Below are 24345 nucleotides of genomic sequence, written 5' to 3' on the forward strand. Positions count from 1 at the left end.
CAGGGATCTTGCAGCTTGTTCTTCACAGCCATTCACTGACCTGAAGAACAGACTGAGCAGGGATCTTGCAGCTTGTTCTTCACAACCATTGACTGACCTGAAGAACAGATTGAGCAGAGATCTTGCAGCTTGTTCTCATGAGGTGTCTGTACAGCCATTCACTGCGCTCAAGAACAGACTGAGCAGATCCACCAGTATGTTCTCAGGATTAGTACACACAACCACCCACTTACTTCAAGAGCAGACTGAGGAGAGATCCTCCAGCCTTTTGTGAGGACTGGTGCAAACAACCACTCACTGCACACTCGGAGGAGACAGGACAAGAAAATACACGCAAATGAGAGGAAAAAGACTGAAGAGGTTAAGTAACTCACTTAGGATAGAGAGAAGAATAGTAGAGGAGAGAGATGAGAGGATGAAAGGAGAGAGAGTGATGAAGGTAAGCAGAGAGGAGTGAAAGAGAGAAAGAATGAAAGGCAGGGAAAGCAAGAGACGGAGACTATGGAGATGGAAGTCAGACAGAAGAAGAGGAAAGTGAAGTGCTGTTATAAATCGTTCCCAGCAGCCCGGACTTGAGGTGTGTGGAGGGGGGATTGATTAATGAGAATACTTGAAGGTCGTAAATCGCAGGGTAGTGTCAGAGAAAGATCAAACATAGTGAGGAACGTCTGCAGAGAAAGAGAGAAGAGAGAGGGAAGCTGTCTTCGTTAGGGCCTAATTCCCAGCTGGAGAATAATTTGTCCCCTTTTTTGTCGGAGCGCAGTCAGGAAATTTAAATTACAAATGAGGCAGGAGTGTGCCGGGGGCATGAGAGATAGAGAGCACAGACCTCCTGAGTACCACGACTCTCCCCCTTTCTCTCCTCTGTCTTGTCCTTCCCTATCCCTGACTCTTTGCCCCGGTCTGCCTTTCACACGGATCAAAATTCCAAGGCTTTTAGGGAACGGAAAAAAAGCAAAGATAGTTTTTCTTGAATGTTTGAATAAAATAGATTGACCCATCAGATATATACAGTACAGTACCCCGCTCCATCCCCACATACCTCCCACGTCTCATTCTGTGGCAGTCTGGCTGGGTCCTGATGACAGTCCCAGGTGGTTTGGCCTCAGGAGCAACACTGCAGTTCTCTGAAGGAAGGAGCGGTGACTACCTACCCACTACCTGTGTCTGCACTGAGAACATGCTGGCTTCACTCTGGCTTTAAACTGCAGCAGCGGTACTGCAGGCAGGACCTCAGTCCCGCTGCAGGGGGGACCACTGCTTCCTGTTCATCATGCCAGTTGACGTCAGTCCTTCTAATCAGTTGACTAGTTGGACTTTTGTCATTGTTTTCAGATCTATCAAAAGTCGCACGTTAATAGTGATCACCCTGCTTGATGAACTGGAGATCTGAAAGAACTAGAGACAGTTAGGAGTCTATATAAAGATTTGCAATATTAAGACAGCGCATCATTTGTTCAGTTAAGAATCCGGGTAAGCAATTGAGACCTCGGTTATAAGATAAGCCAAAAGACACAGAAAGTGGGAGGTCCTGTACTGTCCTCCACATTACTTTGTGGCTCTTTACCCGACCTGTGTTTATTCTTCACCTAGCCTGAGTGCACCATAAAACAGAAACCTGTTGTACAGTATGTGACATTTCCAAAACAGCTGAAATATGTGGAAGTATTTTCTATAGTTCTAATGCATACTGTATGCAATAGTCCGTTTTAAACAGACATTCATGTTAGTAACAGAGGGTGACCAGAGCTGTACTCAGACTATAAAGCTTCCTGCAAAACCGATTAGATTCAAAGCACCACAGAGGGAGACATCAAGCATGTGTCTTCTTTGGAGTTCTCAGGAAAACTGCCTTTTTCGTAACAAATTAACACTCCTTTTCAAACCTTCACTAAACTGCCTTGTAACTCTGCATCTGTGCACCTAGTCCAGCAATACTTAAACCAGAACACGTTCGTTCCCACGTCATCAGTCTATCATTTGATTGAAAAATGACGTGATAAGACATCTGTTTATCTATGTTGCAAATGTTTCATTCTGAAAGGTCCCGCAAAGCAATGAGCTGTGCTTCTGTAGGAGGTAAAGTATTGCAAAAGAGACTTTGTTAAAACTGGACCATTGACAAAGTACGGTAGAGCAATCACATTTCAATACCGGATTGTAATATGCTTCTGTAAAACAGTCATTCTAAAAACTGCCATTTTAAAAATGCTGTTAATATAGGGGCCTATTGCAGCATTACAATAGAATTGTTGTTTTACAGCAAGAAGGCTATACAAACAGTAGCAGAGTAATTGTTTCAATGCCATAAACTACATGATGCTAATAATCCGTAAAGAGGATTCATATTTTGTAGAAAATAAAAGAAGTTAATACCTTTAGATGAAGCTAAGCATCTCTAAGCAGTTTTCTAAACAAGGATAGAATACATAAGAACTGTGAGTGTCTTCAGTAAGGAGCGTTCTCAGGACTGATGAGTTACAGTGTATGGAAACAAATAAGCAGATTAAGGGGAAAGCTAAAGAGAGCAGCTGTGTTTGCAGCTCAGAACTGAACGAGGACAGAGTGTGGAAATCTGAGAGTGATTGGCAGAGGTGTCCAGAAACTGTAAATGAGTTAATCAGCCTACAGTATTTACTCCGAGCATCAGAGCCTGAGACACTGAGAGAGAGCAACACAGTGATAGGGGGATTGAGGGCAAGGATGACACTGGAAGGAGAGGGAGAAGGGAAGAGCTGGAGGAAGGAGGACATTGAAAGAGCAAGGAGGAGAGGGAGAAAGAAGGACATTTTAGAGGTACACTGCCACACACTACCACTGCCACACTGATCATACTCAGACATACTGACACACTGACCTCACTCAGACATACTGCCACACACTACCACTGCCACACTGATCATACTCAGACATACTGCCACACACAACCGCTGCCACACTGACCACACTCAGACATACTGCCACACACACTTGCTGACACACAGACCTCACTCAGAAATACTGTCACACTGACCACACTCAGACATACTGTCACACTAACCATATTGTGTCACAATGACCACATACTGTCACACTGACCACACTTAGACATACTGTACATACTCACTGACCACACTAATCACACTCACTGACCACGTTCTGTCACACTGACCACACTCAGACATACTGACACACTGACCACACTCAGACATACTGTCACACTGACCACACTCAGACATACTGTCACACTGACCACACTCAGACATACTGACACACACACTCACTGCTACACTGACCACACTCAGACACACTGACACACACACTCACTGCTACACTGACCACACTCAGACACACTGACACACTGACCACACTCAGACATACTGACACACTGACCACTCAGACATACTGACACACACACTCACTGCTACACTGACCACACTCAGACATACTGACACACACACTCACTGCTACACTGACCACACTCAGACACACTGACACACTGACCACACTCAGACATACTGACACACTGACCACACTCAGACATACTGCCACACACACTCACTGTCACACTGACCAAACTCACAAATACTGTCACATACTCACTGACCACACTGATCACACTCACTGACCACGTTCTGTCACACTGAACACACTCAGACATACTGCCACACTGACAACACTCAGAAATACTGCCACATACACTCACTGTCACACTGACCAAACTCACAAATACTGTCACATACTCACTGACCACACTGATCACACTCACTGACCACGTACTGTCACACTGAACACACTCAGATATACTTTCACACACTCACTGACCACACTCGGAAATACTGTCACACCCTTACTGACCACACTCAGGCATACAGTACTGTCACACCCTCTCATACTAGCTCATTAATCCATATCCGATTCTTAAACACCTCAATGACTGCTTCCCTATAACATCCCAGTCTCTGCTGCAGGGTTCCTCTCCTCCTACCATTCTCTTCTTGTTCTCATTGGAGTTCATTAAGCCCTCAGAGTCTTAAACACTTTAATTATGGCTCACAATTACAGTGCAAGCTCCTATAATTCCCTACAGTCCCTCTATATCTCAGCTCTGGGCTGCAGCTGACAGCTCTGAATTGACTGAGTGTGTGTGGCAGTATGTCTGAGTGTGGTCAGTGTGGCAGTATGTCTGAGTGTGGTCAGTGTGGTCAGTATGTCTGAGTGTGGTCAGTATGTCTGAGTGTGGTCAGTATGTCTGAGTGTGGTCAGTGTGGCAGTATGTCTGAGTGTGGTCAGTGTGTCAGTATGTCTGAGTGTGGTCAGTGTAGCAGTGAGTGTGTGTGTCAGTATGTCTGAGTGTGGTCAGTGTGTCATTATGTCTGAGTGTGGTCAGTATGTCTGAGTGTGGTCAGTGTAGCAGTGAGTGTGTGTGTCAGTATGTCTGAGTGTGGTCAGTGTGTCAGTATGTCTGAGTGTGGTCAGTGTGACAGTGAGTGTGTGGCAGTATGTCTGAGTGTGGTCAGTGTGTCACTATGTCTGAGTGTGGTCAGTATGTCTGAGTGTGGTCAGTGTGGCAGTGAGTGTGTGTGTCAGTATGTCTGAGTGTGGTCAGTGTGTCAGTATGTCTGAGTGTGGTCAGTGTGTCAGTATGTCTGAGTGGTCAGTGTGTCAGTATGTCTGAGTGTAGTCAGTGTGTCAGTGTGTCTGAGTGTGGTCAGTGTAGCAGTGAGTGTGTGTGTCAGTATGTCTGAGTGTGGTCAGTGTGGCAGTGAGTGTGTGTGTCAGTATGTCTGAGTGTGGTCAGTGTGGCAGCATATTCCTTAAGGCATCAGAATATTACACAATTCCAAAGCTGACAAGTGAACCTTACTATAACACTGTGATTACATTAGATTTTGGTTCCTGGTGTCTACAAATTTGCATTGCAACAGCAGAGCTTCTGCACTGAACTCTAACATCTTTTGTAATAGTCGCACAGTGTTTTTTTCTTAGCTGGTGTATTAAACCACTTGGAATTTGTTTTGATGACCTCGTGTTTTCCAGTTTAAATAAAAATCAGCACTAAGACTGACTTTTCTGTTTTCGTGAGGCAACTCTTTAGCCAGAAACAATGGCAAATTAAATAGTGATTTAGGTCAGTTTGTAATTGATCCCTTTGTAATCTGACTTCAAATACATTGTACTCTTGTGTAATTGTGGCAGTAGTTGCTGTCCTATATTGTGCAGTAGATCACTCTTCAGCAGAATTGCAGCAAGAATAATTCAGGGAAGACACCACACAAATAATAACTAGACGGCTGGGTTCTACTTTTCTCATGTTGAGTGCTTGTCCAAGATTTGAGGTTAAATCCCAGGTAGGTACAGTAAATGGGGGTACAACACGAGGTCATCACAGTGGGCTTTCACATTCTAACCTGCGGGATTCAGACAGAGCCTGAATGAAGGCCTTCTGAATTCCCAGCCTTATCTGACATTTTGCCCTTTAAAGATTAATTTCAAAAAAGGGGTTTAACTATGTGTCGATGTTCTTTTATAACGTTCAAAGAACAGTTTTCAGGCACTGCACTGTTCATGCTAATCAGGAGCGGAAACTCATCCAGATTTAATACAAATTCATCTTTTCGTAAGGGATTTACAGGATCTTTAAATCAGATGTTAATCCTCTGGAGCAGAGACAGTCAACTGAAAAGAAGCAGGGGAAAGGAGTTTTGTACTTTGGGGAGGCAGTCTGTTCCTTTTCAAGAAGAGGGGGTGAGATGACATCGTGGGCACTATCTGACAGGGGTGTGAGCTGGGACTGGCCAGCAGTTGAGGCGGAGGTGGTGAACAGCTGTTTGTCACCAGTGGACATACTGTAAATTCAGATGCCCCTGGACTCTTGAGAGCTGCAGTTTTCTTACACAGACAGCTTTCAACACCTTCACTGCAGTTCCAATCTGCTATAAATAATTGTCATTTTAGCTCCGACGTTCAACTGACAGTCAGTCAGTCGGATGAACCAATCCAGTGCCCCAGCAGTTGTCAGGCTGTGTGCCAGTGCTGGCTCGGTGAGGCTACCCGTGCGAGGAGAGGGCTGGCCTCTCTCTCGTTCTGTCACGGCACCAAATGTCTTGTCAGAACAGAAACGCCTTAAGTATTAACATTGATTTCAGAGTTCTGTGACTTCCATGGTTCCGCTCAAAAGATGAGTGAACATCAGGAACATCATCTTCTACTGCCTCAATGTTTCCATTTACATTTGGCACAGCCTGGTATGTTTCAGGCTAGGGTGTCACGATCACTCCTAGTTTAAAGGTGACTTATGTGTATACTGCCAGGTGTTTTCTTGGAGCGATCTGAAGGAAGCCCCGTGCTGAAGGACTTAGGATTTGAACCCACAGCCATCTGCCCTACCGGCAAGGCTTCCGTATTGCTCACGTGCCCCTGCTATGTGTGCCGAAGGAGTGTGTTATCTCAGGGCTCTGGCTCCCCAGAGAGTGGCAGGGCAGATTAATGGCAGAATAAAGAAGTCAGCACTAAAGACTTAAGCGGGCCTGGGCGCAGTAACGGGGAGCGCAGACAGAGATTAAGGAGCAGCATTTAACAAGCGAGCTCAGCCAGCAGTGGGGATGACTGTTAATTGCCAGCTATCCCTTAATCAAGAGCAGAGCAGAGTCCCATTATAAACGAAGAATTACTGCCAATACCTCCAGCATCAAAAGAACATGAAACGGCCATTATGCGCTATTAGTAACGGAGGGAGGGAGGCCGTGTGAATCATCGAGGAAAGTTTCCTTCATAAGTTATCTTGGACAAGCCAAGCCGACACATTCTGCAAGTGTGAATTAGTGATTTAGTGCTGATTAAAGCTCACAGGAGGCAGTGGCTATATTTTCAGGTGCGCTCAGAGTACGTGCTACTGAATCCACCCAAGAGTCTGCAAGCAATTGATTAAATGTAACCATTTTCTCAATCCAGGGTGTTTGGTTCTTAATACTGTGGCTCAGAATAAAGGAGAGGGTGGGGAGGATGTTTCAAAACCATACCGGTTTGGGTGTCCTGTGGTACTCAATCACATTGCTCCTGTGTTCCTCTATCTCACTGCTCCTGTGTTCCTCCATCACACTGCTCCTGTGGTCCTCCATCACACTGCTCCTGTGGTCCTCCATCACACTGCTCCTGTGGTCCTCCATCTCACTGCTCCTGTGGTCCTCCATCACACTGCTCCTGTGGTCCTCCATCTCACTGCTCCTGTGGTCCTCCATCACACTGCTCCTGTGTTACTGCATCTCACTGCTCCTGTGTTACTGCATCACACTGCTCCTGTGGTCCTCCATCACACTGCTCCTGTGGTCCTCCATCACACTGCTCCTGTGGTCCTCCATCTCACTGCTCCTGTATTCCTCCATCACACTGCTCCTGTGGTCCTCCATCACACTGCTCCTGTGGTCCTCCATCACACTGCTCCTGTGGTCCTCCATCTCACTGCTCCTGTGGTCCTCCATCACACTGCTCCTGTGTTCCTCTATCTCACTGCTCCTGTGTTACTGCATCTCACTGCTCCTGTGTTACTGCATCTCACTGCTCCTGTGGTCCTCCATCACACTGCTCCTGTGGTCCTCCATCTCACTGCTCCTGTGGTCCTCCATCACACTGCTCCTGTGTTCCTCTATCTCACTGCTCCTGTGTTACTGCATCTCACTGCTCCTGTGTTACTGCATCATGCTGCTGCTTTCTATTGCTTTGGCCCTGTCAGTCAATCTAAAAGAACACTGTCACAGATCCTAAGGAATCTCAGGAAGTCCTACTGAGATATTTTTCAGGTCACACATGGCTGGTGGTAGATACATAAAAAACAGAGTTTAACCCAATTAAGTTGAATTGGGGAATGATGTTCAACACACCAGAATTTATTACCTGTTTTGACCAAATTTGGCACTGAGAAATGTGGGCAGGGTTTTCTGTGAAAGGTACCCCTGGGTTCTTTAAGATTCACAGTTGAGGCAAGCAGGACCTCCACCGAACATCTGTCCTGTTGCCAAACTAGTCCGACCAGTCAGAAGAGTGTCACCTACTGTCCGCTACCCAGATTAGCAAGAGTGTCACCTACTGTCCGCTACCCAGATTAGCGCCCTAACCAGTCTTTGGAGTAGTTCCACTATCTTTGATTTAATCTGCCTTGTGTTTTTCTTCCAGCTCCCACAGAGTCTCCTCTGAGGCCTAGTCTAGGTAAGCACTGTTACTCCAAACCTCTCGTCGTTCAATGTGTATTATCTGCGAATACTAAATATAAGAGTTCTTGCAATGGTGAGGCAAAGGCATAATTGATTTAGCATAAAATCTAAATACCCAGAGACTGATAGACTGTAATACATGCTGAGGATCTTGGATTCTAAAACGTTGGCTGCATTTCATGACAGATGTGAAATCAATACTTACCATTTCTTAGACCCAATTAATTTGAGATGATTGCCTTCAAGGGCAGCATTATTAAACACAGCTTATCCTTGTCACTAGTGCTTTGTCAGCTAGGAAAGGTCACTCCATCCTGCATGCTCTGATAAGACAGGAGGTTGCAGAACGTCCTTCCACTGGGATTGGAGGTCTAGAAAGATGTGTGACACAGTTAACAGTAGGATGCAAAGTATTAAACTGCACTGTGAGCAACCGACCCAGGCAGACCATCGCAGCTGAAATCTTGAAGTACTTCAGTTTAGTCAAATCAAAATCACACAAATATACTGTGCGTGTTTATTTGAAACTTAATCGTGAATTTCAAGTCAAACATATTTATTGTTTTGGTGCGAATGTGATAGAAACATGTATTCTGAGCTCATGTGACCTGTGTGTGTCACCATGAACCAAATGATTTCTCAGACCTCGCTAGGAACAGCACTCTCACCAGAGAGACCAGAGCAGGATACAGCTGAAATCCAGAGGTTTTGGTGAATTTAGGGAGGAAGCACTTCTTAGCGTTGTAGGAGTATGGAACAAGCTACTCTTCCTTCTTTCAGGAAACCGTTGGATGAGTCCCTTGGATCAGTGAGTTACTAACTACCAAATGGGTTAAATGAGCTGAATGGCCTCCTCTTGATTGTAACCATGTGTATGTTCTCTCTTCTGTAAAGCTGAAATCCATGGAAATCACGTCATCCTCCGTGACGATTTTGACTCCAACCAGCAGGGGGAGCTGGATCTTAGCATCTGGTAAGTGTAGAGGCCCTGCTGGAGAGGGAGGGGGATGTCCCACTGACCAGCGGACAGCACTCGCAACCTGGGAGACAGAGATCAGTCCTGAGAGAGGGGGTCCCACTGACCAGCGGACAGCACTCGCAACCTGGGAGACAGAGATTAGTCCTGAGAGAGGGGGTCCCACTGACCAGCGGACAGCACTCGCAACCTGGGAGACAGAGATTAGTCCTGTGAGAGGGGGCCCCACTGACCACCGGACAGCATTCACGGCCTGAGTGTCTTGCCATCCATTGCTAATCAGACTTTCTCTGTGCTGGCATGTATTAATCTGTCCTCTCTCTCCATCTCAAGGCTGTGATTCAGTGCTCACTGTTCTGTACTGCAGGTCTGAGTGTAAGAGCTGCGAGGTGGGGGAGCAGTGTGGAGTCCTTATGCACGGCAGAGCACTGACGTTCTGCGAGCCCTTCGGGCAGAGAGAGCTAGTAACTATCGCTGCCTTCTTTTTCTCACCATGTTCATAACCAGCTGCCATTTATATTCAGTCATTTAGAGTAAATAAACATTCATACTGTAAATGTGCATACTGTAGATGGCTAGAGATGGATTTAAGGTGTCTTAGATCATCGGTTTGTGAAAACTTAGACCACAAGTGCATTTTGATCAGTTTAGTCATTTTATTGTCTCAGTTAAGTCAGGGATGGTCACTTGTGGTCCCTGGGAGCAACAGTATGTTCAGATTTTAATTTCAAATGCTTTCTGAACGACATAATTGCAAACATGTTTCAGTTGTCAAAATCAAACTGCTCGGAATAGAAATTGAGGAGTTTTGTTGACTTAAACCATGATCTGGACTGTAGCTCTACAGGACCAAGGTTGGTCACCCCTGGAATCTGGGAATGAATATAAATTAGCTCTTGGCCTTTCTACACTAAGGAGGGTCTAATCATCTATGGAGGGGAGTCCATATTTTTAATGTACAGGTGTTATCTGCAAGAAGGGCCTAGCAGCTGTCTGTGGCTTTGGCAGGAGATAGTTAATATTCAGTACCACACTTCATAACAACTGCAAGCTCTAAAGACACCCCATAAACCTGAAAACTGATCTTTGTGAAATACATGGACAGATATACGGACTAGGGAGACAGACTGGGCTTGTTATAGATTCATTGATAGAATCAGTCCTAGAATGGAATGTCTACGAATGGATTACTTACACAGATTGTGATCTGAGTGTGAACAGCTGAGAAGTACTGTATGTGTAAGTCTTGTAACTTACTGGATCAAAACCCTCAGTGTGTTAATTCTCATTTTAGACTTCTGTCCCCCTGAACACCAGCACAGCCACAGTCCTGCAGTTTGCTTTGGGTGAGTAACCGGTCCAATAACCTGCTTGATATGATGTGTTTAATTTCTTTTCACTTTTTGCGAAAGTGATTTATATGATTTTATGGATCATACAGTAAGTGTGAATGAGGTGAAAATAGGGAAGCATATTCATTAAAGGAATATTCAGATCAATTAAGTAATAGGCACTCCTTTAGGGAAAAATCAGAAAATGTTGTGCCCCTAGGACTGTACACTTCTGTAGCTCTAACCCCACACCTCTGTCTGAAGGGATGCAGACACACCACGGGAAAGGATATAATTCCTGATTGCTCATTTCAGTGGACAATTCAGTGTACCACAGTTGTGAGTGGGACTTTAGAGATGTGATGAAGAAAATAAATTGACCTACACCTACTGTGCAGTAAAGAAAGTAACTTGCAAGAGTGTGGCTATTTGTCAACCTTCTCTCTCCTTCTTTCTGCCCCCCTACCCTCTCTCTGCCCTGCTCCATCCCTCCTTCCTCTTTGCCCTCTGCCCTGTCCTCGTCTGTCCGTCTCTCTCAGGCTCCGGCTCCTGTCGCTTCAGTTACTCCGACCCCAGCATCGTAGTGTCTTACAGCCTCAACAGCTCTGATGACTGGATACCCCTGGAGAGGATCAGGTCTGCACCCCCTCTCTTCCTCTCTCTGTCGGCCATTGTCCCCATCCTCTTCTCTCCCTCTCTCCGGCCACCACACGGCCCCCTCCCTCCATCTCCCCATCTGTGAGCCGCCTTTCATTCCTTCTCTTTCCCCTTCTGTTTCCTCACTTCTTCGTCTCCCACGTTCATCACGCGGTCCCTCTCTCGGTCTCTTTCTCTCTCTCACACACGGGCACAGTCACCTGCTCTTGCCTGGCTCGTCCCCACTCCCTCTCCCCCTCTCACTGCCTCTGTCCCTCAGGCTGGCCTGACCTGCCTGCTCTCTCTCACCTCCCGTCTCTCCTAGGGCTCCCTCAAACAGCAGCACAGTGGTCCACATCCTGGCCCTCCCGCCCCGGTCCCGGGGGGAGGGGGTGCGGGTGCGCTGGGCCCAGGAGCCCGTCTCGGGGCCGGAGGGCTACGAGTCATGCTGGAGCATCGACAATGTGCTGCTGGTCAACACAGCTCACCGGCCCCCCCTGCTGGAGGACAGCCTGGACCCCCCCGACACTGCTAACTGGCTCTTCTTCCCTGGAGCCACTGTCAAGGTACCTGGTTATGTCAAGGACTGGTTATGTCCTGGATCAAGTGGAATGAGGAGATGTTTTAGACCCTTAGACACAGTGATACCTTCTTGTAACCTGCTCTGGTCGCGTCTCAGGTTGATAAGCGGGATGATGGACCTCTCAGGCAGCATGAGGGCTCTCTTCTTACTGAACCAGTGCCTGGTATCGTGACAGAGCGCTGTGCCGTCCTTCACATGAGACGCTTAACTCCTGATCCTGATCGCATGCTTTTTAAGGATCCCACGGCACCATTTAGAGTAGACAATTTCCCCCTAAATTGGACTGGGGAGACAGTTCCTCATTTCTCCACCTGGGCTGCCCGGGCCAGGCTGCTCCGCAGAGGTGCAGGAAGTGACTCCTCTCCTGTATGTGAGCTCTAGCCACTGTAAGGTAGCTATGCTGTATTGTACCTCCGTTGTTGTGAAAAGGTGCTGCATGTGTCACGATTGCTTCCCGGTCTTCATGGAAAGAAATGAGAAATAATGGCAGTATATTTGTATTGCTGGCTCGTGGGCGAGACCACTGACCCTCTCCCCTTGCCCACCGCAGCATGCCTGCCAGTCGGAGGGCAATGCTCTGTACTTCCATGGAGCAGAAGGCACCGGGATCAGCTTCGCCTCGACCCGGGACATCGACCTGCACCGCCAGGAGGGACAGAGCTACTGGGAGGAGGAGTTTGAGAGCCTGCCCACGGGGTGAGTCCTGGTGTGGGCCGAGGAGGCGATCAGACGTGTGTTACAATACGTCAGTGCGGTTTGGTTTTTAGGCATGCCAAGCAGTCCTAGACCTTTGGCTCCATGTTTTCATATCGATCGCTGTTGGAAAAGCTCCTCCTTGTGTGTTGTTTCAGTTTGCGTCTCACAGGAGCAGCATGTTTTTTGTACTGTGTAAACAATGTAACAATGAAACCTATGTTTAGCCAGCAGCTATAGCACCCTGCAGCTCACGTCTGGCAGCCCCCTGCAGCTCCGCAGGTGTGAGAATGGGCAGAGCCTGGATGGGAGACTCCTGGGAAAGCTGAGGTTGCTGCTGGAAGAGGTGTTAGTGGGACCTGTAGGGGGCGCTCACCCTGCGGTCTGAGTGGGTCCTACTGCCCCAGTATTGTGATGGAGACACTATACTGTAAAAAATATATTGTCCTTCAGATAAGATAAAAAACGGAGGTCCTGACTCTCCATGTTCATTAAACATCCTAGGGTGTTTTTCAGCAAACGTAGGAGGGTTAACCATGGTGTCCTGGCCAAATTTCCCCCTGGCCTTTACTAGTTGTGGCCTCCTAATAACCCCCATCTCTGAACTGGCTTCGTCACTCTGCTCTCCTCCCCACTGAGAGCTGGCGTGTGGGGAGGGTACTGGTGCACTATGGAATCCATCGCATCTCCCAGGTGTGGCTGCACATTGGTGCTGGAGGGGAGCCCCCATGGAATATACAGTAGCATTGTTTTTAAGGGTTAAACATTTCATGTGTAACAGGATGAAAAGCGCTGTCAAGTGCTTTGAGTGGACCATGCTATAAAATACTATATAAATATAAGGAATTATTATTATTTTTATTATTGTCATCATCCATCTCTTACAGTGTGTGGACTGGAAGAGTGTGTGCCGTTGTCCATGGTGCTGAATGGCAGTTCACCAGATAGTGTACTGTACAGTATCTTGCTGCAGGCTTTCTGCAGTGCTCACTGACCAGGATGCGATAATGAGAAACTCTGGGTGTCTCTTTTTATTGCATTTCGGTGGACCGTCTCGTCTGTTGGCCTTCTTGCTCTGCCCCTCGGCCCTACATTCAAAATTTATTTTTTGTAAGTTTTTGTTAAAGGAAAAAAAATCTGTATTACCTAAGAAATCACACTTTGAAAAAGTCTCGGTACTGTAGGTCCCATGTTAAGCTGGTTTGGTGAATATTTTTGGGGTGCTTTGCTGGGTCAATGTGTTGTTTTAAGCATAATCAGAAAAGTGATTGAGTCTTGGTATTAAGATAAATAATTGGCATCTGTGTTAGCTAGAGGAAAGGGATTTTTAACAACTATGGGAGAGCCAGGACCTCAGTTTAACATCTCAGAAGGACGGCGCCTTTTTACAGTATAGTGTCCCCGTCATCCGTCACCCATCACCATATTAAGGCATTAAGACCCATCCAGACAGCAGGGTGCGCACCCCCTACTGGCCCCACTAACACCACTTCCAGCAGCAGCCTTAGCTTTCCCAGGAGTCTCCCATCCAGGTGCTGACCAGACTCTCACCTGCTGAGCTCCAGTGGGCTGCCAGTTGTGAGCTGCAGGGTGATATGGCTGCTGACTTGGATGATCAGAATTCTTCGTGAGAGTGCAAAGGGGTGGGTTCTGATGACTAACCCAGCTCAGACCGACTGAAGTCTCCGTCACTCTGTATTACTGAAATCGTGCTGTGTTTGTGGCTGCGGGCTTTCTACACTAGCTGGTTGTAATTTAGAAGCTGGTAGAGAGATAATTCAGTGCCAAAGTCCTCGGATGAAAAAACTGGTTAAATAGAAGCACCAGAGTTTTGTCTCTCTTAATAAGAGAGTATACTTATTGAGATTGTGAGTTGGAGTTCCCTTCCACTAGACCACCCAGCAGTAAAAAATATCTTGACAATGTACTGTAGTACATGTATGGTCATTTTTTCTGGTTAATCTTTACCCAAAGAGCTGCGGCAGTGTGGAACAATCTACCCAGCAATGTTGTTGAAGCCGATTCCTTGGCTTTTTTCAACCAACAGCTGAATGAGATCTTTGGATCAGTTATGTAATAACTACCTAATGAGCTGGATTGGCCAAATGACCTCCAGGTGTTTGTAACATGTTTCATGTTCTATGTAAAGAATCCGGGGGAAGTTCATACTTACAAACAAAATTAATAGAAAGCCTGTCATTGGTATAAGAATCATTAGTGTGCACCAAATCCTTCTCATAACTTAAAAAAGATAGTCTGTATCGCTGTCTGTGGTTTAGATGCTTGTGGTTCAGTTTGGTGTGTCAGCACTTCTGCTGTGTGTATGTCACAGCTAAGCCATGCAGTGCTCCTGTCAGTGTTATTATAAGATTCAGCACATTATAAAGTCTTTGGCACTGTAGCTCAGTAAATGAAGGGTGAAGCCAGAGAGTTCAGACTGACATGTGAAAGGAATCGTAGGTGCTGTGTTGAGACCCCGTCTGCTGCTGTTAGGTTGATGATGAAAGACCTGATGTATTGGTTTGTGTAATGAAGAGACCATGGCAGCTGTTCGCTGTATCTTCAGAGATCTTTGAGCATTAATGAGCAAGACCTTCATTATACCTTCTGTGCGGGTTTGTGTCTGTCAGGATTCTCTCGGGGTGTGCTGTGTCTGTCCTGACAGAATGTTGATAAAAGATGCTTTGGGTCTTTATCTGAACGATACAGATAGTCATCTGGGGGGTGAGGAGGACTCGGTACAAGGAACACTGTACAATTCTTGTGAATGTTAATGAGAAGCTTGGCCTGTGGTGCGTAAACACATGCAGTAGTATTTTCCCCTGCTCTTTTACAGACTGCTACCATGGTGGATTGAATGTAGTTCATATGAAAAACATTCACGTATAACCCACACCATGATTTAAAACAGAAGTACAGAATCTGAGGCTTTTATCATCCTTGCAATGTAGACAAAAGGAACGTCTGCTCTGTATACAGTAGCTGGGATAGCTGTAGTGTGCTGCTGCAGGCACAGCGTATGCTCTGACGGGTGAGTGGCGTCTGTGTACAGAAAGCACGCAGGACATAGCCAATGATTTGAGTGTGTCCCTGTTGTCTCTCTGCGTGTCTGCCCCTGTCTGTGCAGCTGGGATATCCGGGGCGCTGTGCTGGGGACGCAGTGTGGGGATGTGGAGTCGGGCTCCGCGCTGGTGTTCCTGCGGGACGGAGAGAGAAAGGTGTGCACTCCCTACCTGGACACCACTGCTTACGGCAACCTGCGCTTCCACTACACCATGGGTCAGTGTCTCAGCCTGCCTGTGTGTCCCTGCGTCTCTGTCCCCGCAGGCTCTCCGGCCACGCCTGCTTGTTTCTTCCATCAAGACCAAGGTCCGGCCTCTGTTTCCACGACTTCAGGGCATCCGGCCATGGGTCTCCCCCTCCATTCCAGTTAATCCTGAATTGTTCTAGGGATCTTTAATGGCAAGGCCTACTGTGTAAATTACAGGTCAATCGAATAAGTAAAATGCAGTGATTCACTCAACTAGCCCTGTAAACTGGTGGTTTCATCCCAGGGTACTATAAGGTGTGTGCATTACCCATTATCTCAGTGCTGTATAGTGATACAGTGTGTGAAGCCCAGTCTCAGGGTACTGTAAGGTTGTACAATACCCATTATCTCAGTCCTTTATATTGTGTATGATGCCCATTCTCAAGGTATTGTAAGGTATGGAAATACTCATTATATCAGTGCAATATAGTGTGTGTGGTGCCCAGGGTGCTATATAGTGTATAATTCTTGGTGTGTTGTGTGTTGGCAGGTGGGGGGCTTTGTGACCCTGGCGAGTCCCATGAGAATGATGTCATCCTGTATGGCCGGGCTGAGGGAAGGAGAGAGCATGTGTTGCTGGACACACTTCCCTACTCCTCTTACAGGGTATACTGATCCACAGTGCACTACACTACACACACTGCCGTAGTCCTCTAATCAGGTATACTGCACTGTACAAGCTGCACACTACTGTCCCCCTGGTCTTACAGGGTATATATACTGCACTGTACAAGCTGCACACTACTGTCCCCCTGGTCTTACAGGGTATATATACTGCACTGTACAAGCTGCACACTACTGTCCCCCTGGTCTTACAGGGTATATATACTGCACTGCACACACTGCACACTACTGTCCCCCTGGTCGTACAGGGTATATATACTGCACTGTACACACTGCACACTACTGTCCCCTGGTCTTACAGGGTATATATACTGCACTGCACACACTGCACACTACTGTCCCCCTGGTCTTACAGGGTATATATACTGCACTGTACACACTGCACACTACTGTCCCCCTGGTCTTACAGGGTATATATACTGCACTGTACACACTGCACACTACTGTCCCCTGGTCTTACAGGGTATATATACTGCACTGCACACACTAGACACTACTGTCCCCCTGGTTTTACAGGGTATATATACTGCACTGCACACACTGCACACTACTGTCCCCCTGGTCTTACAGGGTATATATACTGCACTGCACACACTGCACACTACTGTCCCCCTGGTCTTACAGGGTATATATACTGCACTGTACACACTGCACACTACTGTCCCCCTGGTCTTACAGGGTATATATACTGCACTGTACACACTAGACACTACTGTCCCCCTGGTCTTACAGGGTATATATACTGCACTGTACACACTGCACACTACTGTCCCCCTGGTCTTACAGGGTATATATACTGCACTGCACACACTGCACACTACTGTCCCCTGGTCTTACAGGGTATATATACTGCACTGCACACACTGCACACTACTGTCCCCCTGGTCTTACAGGGTATATATACTGCACTGTACAAGCTGCACACTACTGTCCCCCTGGTCTTACAGGGTATATATACTGCACTGTACACACTGCACACTACTGTCCCCCTGGTCTTACAGGGTATATATACTGCACTGTACACACTGCACACTACTGTCCCCCTGGTCTTACAGGGTATATATACTGCACTGCACACACTGCACACTACTGTCCCCCTGGTCTTACAGGGTATATATACTGCACTGTACACACTGCACACTACTGTCCCCCTGGTCTTACAGGGTATATATACTGCACTGCACACACTGCACACTACTGCCCCCTGGTCTTACAGGGTATATATACTGCACTGCACACACTGCACACTACTGTCCCCCTGGTCTTACAGGGTATATATACTGCACTGTACAAGCTGCACACTACTGTCCCCCTGGTCTTACAGGGTATATATACTGCACTGCACACACTGCACACTACTGTCCCCCTGGTCTTACAGGGTATATATACTGCACTGTACAAGCTGCACACTACTGTCCCCTGGTCTTACAGGGTATATATACTGCACTGCACACACTGCACACTACTGTCCCCCTGGTCTTACAGGGTATATATACTGCACTGCACACACTGCACACTACTGCCCCCCTGGTCTTACAGGGTATATATACTGCACTGTACACACTGCACACTACTGTCCCCTGGTCTTAAAGGGTATATATACTGCACTGTACACACTAGACACTACTGTCCCCCTGGTCTTACAGGGTATATATACTGCACTGTACACACTGCACACTACTGTCCCCCTGGTCTTACAGGGTATATATACTGCACTGTACAAGCTGCACACTACTGTCCCCCTGGTCTTACAGGGTATATATACTGCACTGTACAAGCTGCACACTACTGTCCCCCTGGTCTTACAGGGTATATATACTGCACTGTACACACTGCACACTACTGTCCCCCTGGTCTTACAGGGTATATATACTGCACTGTACAAGCTGCACACTACTGTCCCCCTTGTCTTACAGGGTATATATACTGCACTGCACACACTGCACACTACTGTCCCCCTGGTCTTACAGGGTATATATACTGCACTGTACACACTAGACACTACTGTCCCCCTGGTCTTACAGGGTATATATACTGCACTGCACACACTGCACACTACTGTCCCCCTGGTCTTACAGGGTATATATACTGCACTGCACACACTGCACACTACTGTCCCCCTGGTCTTACAGGGTATATATACTGCACTGCACACACTGCACACTACTGTCCCCCTGGTCTTACAGGGTATATATACTGCACTGTACACACTGCACACTACTGTCCCCCTGGTCTTACAGGGTATATATACTGCACTGCACACACTGCACACTACTGTCCCCCTGGTCTTACAGGGTATATATACTGCACTGTACACACTGCACACTACTGTCCCCCTGGTCTTACAGGGTATATATACTGCACTGCACACACTGCACACTACTGACCCTGGTCTTACAGGGTATATATACTGCACTGCACACACTGCACACTACTGTCCCCCTGGTCTTACAGGGTATATATACTGCACTGCACACACTGCACACTACTGTCCCCCTGGTCTTACAGGGTATATATACTGCACTGTACACACTGCACACTACTGTCCCCTGGTCTTACAGGGTATATATACTGCACTGTACACACTGCACACTACTGTCCCCCTGGTCTTACAGGGTATATATACTGCACTGTACACACTGCACACTACTGTCCCCTGGTCTTAAAGGGTATATATACTGCACTGTACACACTGCACACTACTGCCCCCCTGGTCTTACAGGGTATATATACTGCACTGTACACACTGCACACTACTGTCCCCTGGTCTTAAAGGGTATATATACTGCACTGTACACACTGCACACTACTGTCCCCCTGGTCTTACAGGGTATATATACTGCACTGTACAAGCTGCACACTACTGTCCCCCTGGTCTTACAGGGTATATATACTGCACTGTACACACTAGACACTACTGTCCCCCTGGTCTTACAGGGTATATATACTGCACTGTACACACTGCACACTACTGTCCCCTGGTCTTAAAGGGTATATATACTGCACTGTACACACTGCACACTACTGTCCCCCTGGTCTTACAGGGTATATATACTGCACTGTACAAGCTGCACACTACTGTCCCCCTGGTCTTACAGGGTATATATACTGCACTGTACACACTAGACACTACTGTCCCCCTGGTCTTACAGGGTATATATACTGCACTGTACACACTGCACACTACTGTCCCCCTGGTCTTACAGGGTATATATACTGCACTGTACACACTGCACACTACTGTCCCCCTGGTCTTACAGGGTATATATACTGCACAATCGAGAATCTGTGGAAAGAGCTGAAAACTGCTGTTCACAAACGCTCTCCATCCAACCTCACTGAGCTCGAGCTGTTTTGCAAGGAAGAATGGGCAAGAATTTCAGTAGTGTACAAGCTGCACACTACTGTCCCCCTGGTTTTACAGGGTATATATACTGCACTGTACACACTGCACACTACTGTCCCCCTGGTCTTACAGGGTATATATACTGCACTGTACACACTGCACACTACTGTCCCCCTGGTCTTACAGGGTATATATACTGCACTGTACACACTGCACACTACTGTCCCCCTGGTCTTACAGGGTATATATACTGCACTGTACACACTGCACACTACTGTCCCCCTGGTCTTACAGGGTATATATACTGCACTGTACACACTGCACACTACTGTCCCCCTGGTCTTACAGGGTATATATACTGCACTGCACACACTGCACACTACTGTCCCCCTGGTCTTACAGGGTATATATACTGCACTGTACACACTGCACACTACTGTCCCCCTGGTCTTACAGGGTATATATACTGCACTGCACACACTGCACACTACTGTCCCCCTGGTCTTACACTATACTGTACACACCACACACACATGTTCTCATGTGAATGGGTTCAAATAAGGCCAAGTCCTACTTCTGTTCTGCTCTTCCTCATGTCTCTTTGTGTCTCCCCCTGTCCTAGAGCCCCTTTGTGGTGTCAGTGGCTCTTCCGCCAGATCTGCAGACTCCCACCACTCAGTTCTGTCTGGAGCAGCACTCTCACGCCGGCTCCGGCCGCCATGTCTGGGCCCTGGACTTCCTGCAGCTGCTCCCTGTGCTCCCCGGCGCACAGACTCACGTGGCCCAGTTCTCCATCAACCTGGGCTGCGGCTCTTACCAGCCCGCCAACAGGTGACTCTGCGCTGCCGGTGGGGCACACGCGCTTGTCCCGTGCACTGCAGTAGGGCAGAAGGGAGACCTCAGCTTGCCAGTCTCCCTCGTTCAGAAGAGCATGTCCGAATACAGAGCTGGGGCACATAACCCATATGCGTTTCATTTATCGCTTGCTTCCTAAGACGAAGACGGAGCCCCCCGTGAGAGAAATATCACCCTCTAGAGATAGGGATGTGATGCACCTGTCGTGGAATTTGAACAGGTTTATGAGCAGTTGCAGTCGTACCTCCACTAGAATAAAAAATCCCATCTGCATGTTGTTTAAAGCAGGCATACATTTATCCAAATCAGTGATGGGACAGAAGGGGATCGTTCTCTAATTAATTGGTGACATTTGAAAAGTCTCCTAAAACACTCGTTTTATGTGATGCGAATCTAAACTCTCTCTTATCTCTCCTTCCTCCTCTCTTTCACGACCTTGTGACTCTGTTCCGCACTCCGTCCCCTGTCCCTATGCCCTCTCCCCCTGCCTCGGTCTCCGGCCACCTCCTGCAGCGTCAATCTGGAGTTCTCCACCAATCACGGGCGCTCGTGGTCGCTCCTGCACACCGAGTGCCTGCCGGAGCTGTGCGCTGGGCCTCACCTGCCTCACAGCACGGTCTACTCCTCCGACAACTACAGCGGGTACGAAGGGAGGGGGGAGAAATGTGCAGGGACAAGGGAGGAGAGGGGTGGCACACAGAACTACAGGCCTTAGGTAATACAGAGTGCTTTCCTTTTACAGCACGGTCTACTCCTCCTACAGCTACAGTGGGTACAGGGAGAGGGGAGGGGAAGGTGGAGGAATGTGCAGGGACAAGGGAGGAGAGGGGTGGCAGAGAGAGTCTCCCCATTTCCCCACAGAACTACAGGCTCCTGTTGAGGTACTGATGGGGGAGGAAGACCGGCAGCGCAGACGGAGACAGGCAGTAGGCGGGAGAGAGTCGGCCGCATGATTTGCTGGATTAGAAATGGGACTGTGCGCGTCTTTGCCCAGTCTCACTGTGTGTATATCGCCCCCTGCAGGTGGAGCAGGATAACAATCCCCCTGCCCAATGCCGCCCTGACGGAGAGCACGCGGTTCCGCTGGAGGCAGACGGGGACAGGGCCAGGAAACATGTGGGCCGTCGATAATGGTGAGGGGCCGAGGGCGGTAAGGGCGCGGGAGCCGGCAGTCCCGCGGTCCCGCGTTGTTCAGAGGGCTCATTACACCCGCCATGTCTCCAGGGAGCTCTGGGTCCTGCTATTGTTTTTCACAGTGACATCGCAGTTACCGAGAAGATTCATTCTTAGCTTGGTTAGACCGGGACATTATACACCTGCTGAAATTTCCATTTGCTGGAAACAAAATGATACAAGAACCACCATTACCACTGCTGCAAGTTGTCAACAGAGTAATATAAGAATAGGGTTTAATTGGAATATTTTACAAAAAGCTTCTTATTATACAGTGTTTGTGTTGACTTCTTGTTTACTATAAAACTGGTGATGTACTTGCACAGATCATTAGCAGAAGTCCATAGGCTCACCAGATGTTAAATGATTTGTTTGCCTGTAATCTCCCTGTCTCGCTCAGTCCCTCTCTAATCCCCCTGTCTCTCTCACTCTGTCTGTAATCTCCCCATCTCCTTCACTGTCTGTAATCTCCCTCTCTCTCACTTTGCCTATAATCTCCGTTTCTCTCACTCTGTTTGTAATCTCTCTCTTGCTCTGTAACCTCCCTCCCTCTCTCTCTGCCTGTAATCTCTGTCTCTCTCACTGTCTGTAATCTCTCTCTCTCTCTGCCTGTGATCTCTGTCTCTCTCTCTGCCTGTAATCTCTGTCTCTCTCACTGTCTGTAATCTCTCTCTCTCACTCTGTCTGTAATCCCCCTGTCTCTCTCACTGTCTGTAATCTCTCTCTCTCACTCTGTCTGTAATCCCCCTGTCTCTCTCACTCTGTCTGTAATCCCCCTGTCTCTCTCACTCTGTCTGTAATCCCCCTGTCTCTCTCGCTCTGTCTGTAATCCCCCTGTCTCTCTCACTCTGTCTGTAATCCCCCTGTCTCTCTCATGGTCTGTAATCTCATTCTGTCTGTCTTGCAGTCTACATTGGACCATCCTGCCTGCGCTTCTGCTCTGGCAGGGGACAGTGCACGAGGAACGGCTGCAAGTAAGTCCAATCAGTAGAAATGTATTTAGTTAGAAACCCAAGCAGTCCATTCATCAGATGATGAGGAAATGATCTGACCCTCCATCCTCCTGTCTGTCCCGACATGCTTCTCTCTTTCCTTACCTCTCTCCCTCTGCTCTCTCTCACCCCTCTCTCCCAGGTGTGACCCGGGATTCTCCGGGCCGGCATGTGAGCTGGCTTCCCAGACATTCCCGGCGTTCCTGTCCGAGGGGTTTTCCAGTGCGAGGCTCTCCTCCTACCACAGCTTCCAGTCTCTGCGGGGGGCTGAGGTCAGCTTTGCCTGTGGTGTTCTGGCCAGCGGCAAGGCGCTCGTGTTCAACCGGGACAGTCGGAGACACCTGGTCACCACACCCCTTGACAGCTCCCAGGCCAGGTACAGTGACACTGCGCACCCCTCGAAACACTCCCATCAAGCAGTGCAAGGGGGAAGCAAGGTACGATTCTAAGAAAGGAAACTGAAAACAAGGTAAATTCAATTAAAAGATCTCTGAGGCTAGTTTTCTGTGTTCACCTGTCTTATTGCCAGTCCCTAAAAGGCACTCAGAAAGGAAAGATTTGCTGAAGTTGCTGTTTTTTTTAATTAAATGGCAGGTTACAGTGCTAAATTGTACCAGCAGGGGGAGTGTGTGTATCACTTCCAGCCTGGTGTGTCTGAACCCTTTCCTGAGGTCAAACTTACGATGGACTGCTGGATGGATGATGTTCACGAGGAGTGATGCAGGATTGAAATAGAGGCAGTGGTGAAATGAGAACCCATCGTAGCAGCTTGATGAGCGCAGTCTCTTGCGGTTTTGCTATGACCTTGAATATTCAATTATGTCAAAGATTTGCGTAGCACATGTAACCTTACTGTGCCCGTTGTTCAGTTCGCACTTTACAAACCTGAAAAACTAGTCCACAAATCCCACTCAGCTCGTAGATCAACTACAGAGTTGACTTTGGTGATGCTTTTGGACGTCGTGCACTGCATAAGCAATCCGACAGAAAAACGCGCCTGTACAGTCAGTTCCATGATAGGCGTTTAAACCTCCCCTTCCTCTTCCTGCCCTACTGTCTGATCTTCGTCCCCGTGTGCTCCTGCAAGCGGGTCACTTCTAGCTCATGCGTTCCAGTGCTTGTGGGGTGTGCGCAGTCTGGGCGCGGAGTCCTCTTCGGCGGTGGAGGGACGCGCTGGTGATTAATCGCGGTGGTCTTTAATCCAGGCAGCCCTCCACCGGATCGCGGCGCTCGTCCGTCATCCGCTCCCCCTCCCCGATCCGCGTCTGAGCCGTTGTTGTTTTTCCAGCGGGGGGAGATGGATGAGCGCTGCTGGACGAGGTGTTGATGAGGAGTGATGAAGGGACGAGAGGGACAGGCAGGGGGAGGGAGCCGCGGATTAATGAGCGCAATCATTCAGTAGCTTGTGCCGAACCCGGTGCACATTGTTCATTTTCTGTTTTTCTGCTTGATTGGCTCGACACCTGCTGAGGATACAAAACTGAGATTATGATTTATAAAAGACACACTAATTTAATTGAAGTGCCTGTAGTTGAAGGGAGGGAGGGCTGTTGCAGGGTGATATTCCCTCTCGGCTGCCCTGGGTGTCAGGCTGGGTGTCTTAGTGTTCTCCATCTGCTTGCAGGTAGCAGCAACAC

At 48.0% G+C, this 24345-nt stretch overlaps 1 protein-coding gene across 1 annotated transcript in view; it reads left to right on the top strand.

The window, feature by feature from the left end:
• The window catches only part of LOC102694156 (reelin), a 168564-nt gene that overhangs the window by 88016 nt on the left and 56203 nt on the right, over positions 1 to 24345 (top strand). Inside the window, 14 exon segments of the mRNA XM_069192636.1 lie at positions 8152 to 8184; positions 9084 to 9162; positions 9533 to 9629; positions 10460 to 10511; positions 11036 to 11132; positions 11458 to 11698; positions 12266 to 12411; positions 15536 to 15687; positions 16209 to 16324; positions 20311 to 20519; positions 21057 to 21185; positions 21567 to 21676; positions 22624 to 22690; positions 22851 to 23084. Of these exon segments, the coding sequence (XP_069048737.1) occupies positions 8152 to 8184; positions 9084 to 9162; positions 9533 to 9629; positions 10460 to 10511; positions 11036 to 11132; positions 11458 to 11698; positions 12266 to 12411; positions 15536 to 15687; positions 16209 to 16324; positions 20311 to 20519; positions 21057 to 21185; positions 21567 to 21676; positions 22624 to 22690; positions 22851 to 23084 (1762 nt within the window).

The sequence above is a fragment of the Lepisosteus oculatus genome, chromosome 7, assembly GCF_040954835.1.
Source record: "Lepisosteus oculatus isolate fLepOcu1 chromosome 7, fLepOcu1.hap2, whole genome shotgun sequence".
NCBI classification, from domain to species: Eukaryota; Metazoa; Chordata; class Actinopteri; order Semionotiformes; family Lepisosteidae; genus Lepisosteus; species Lepisosteus oculatus.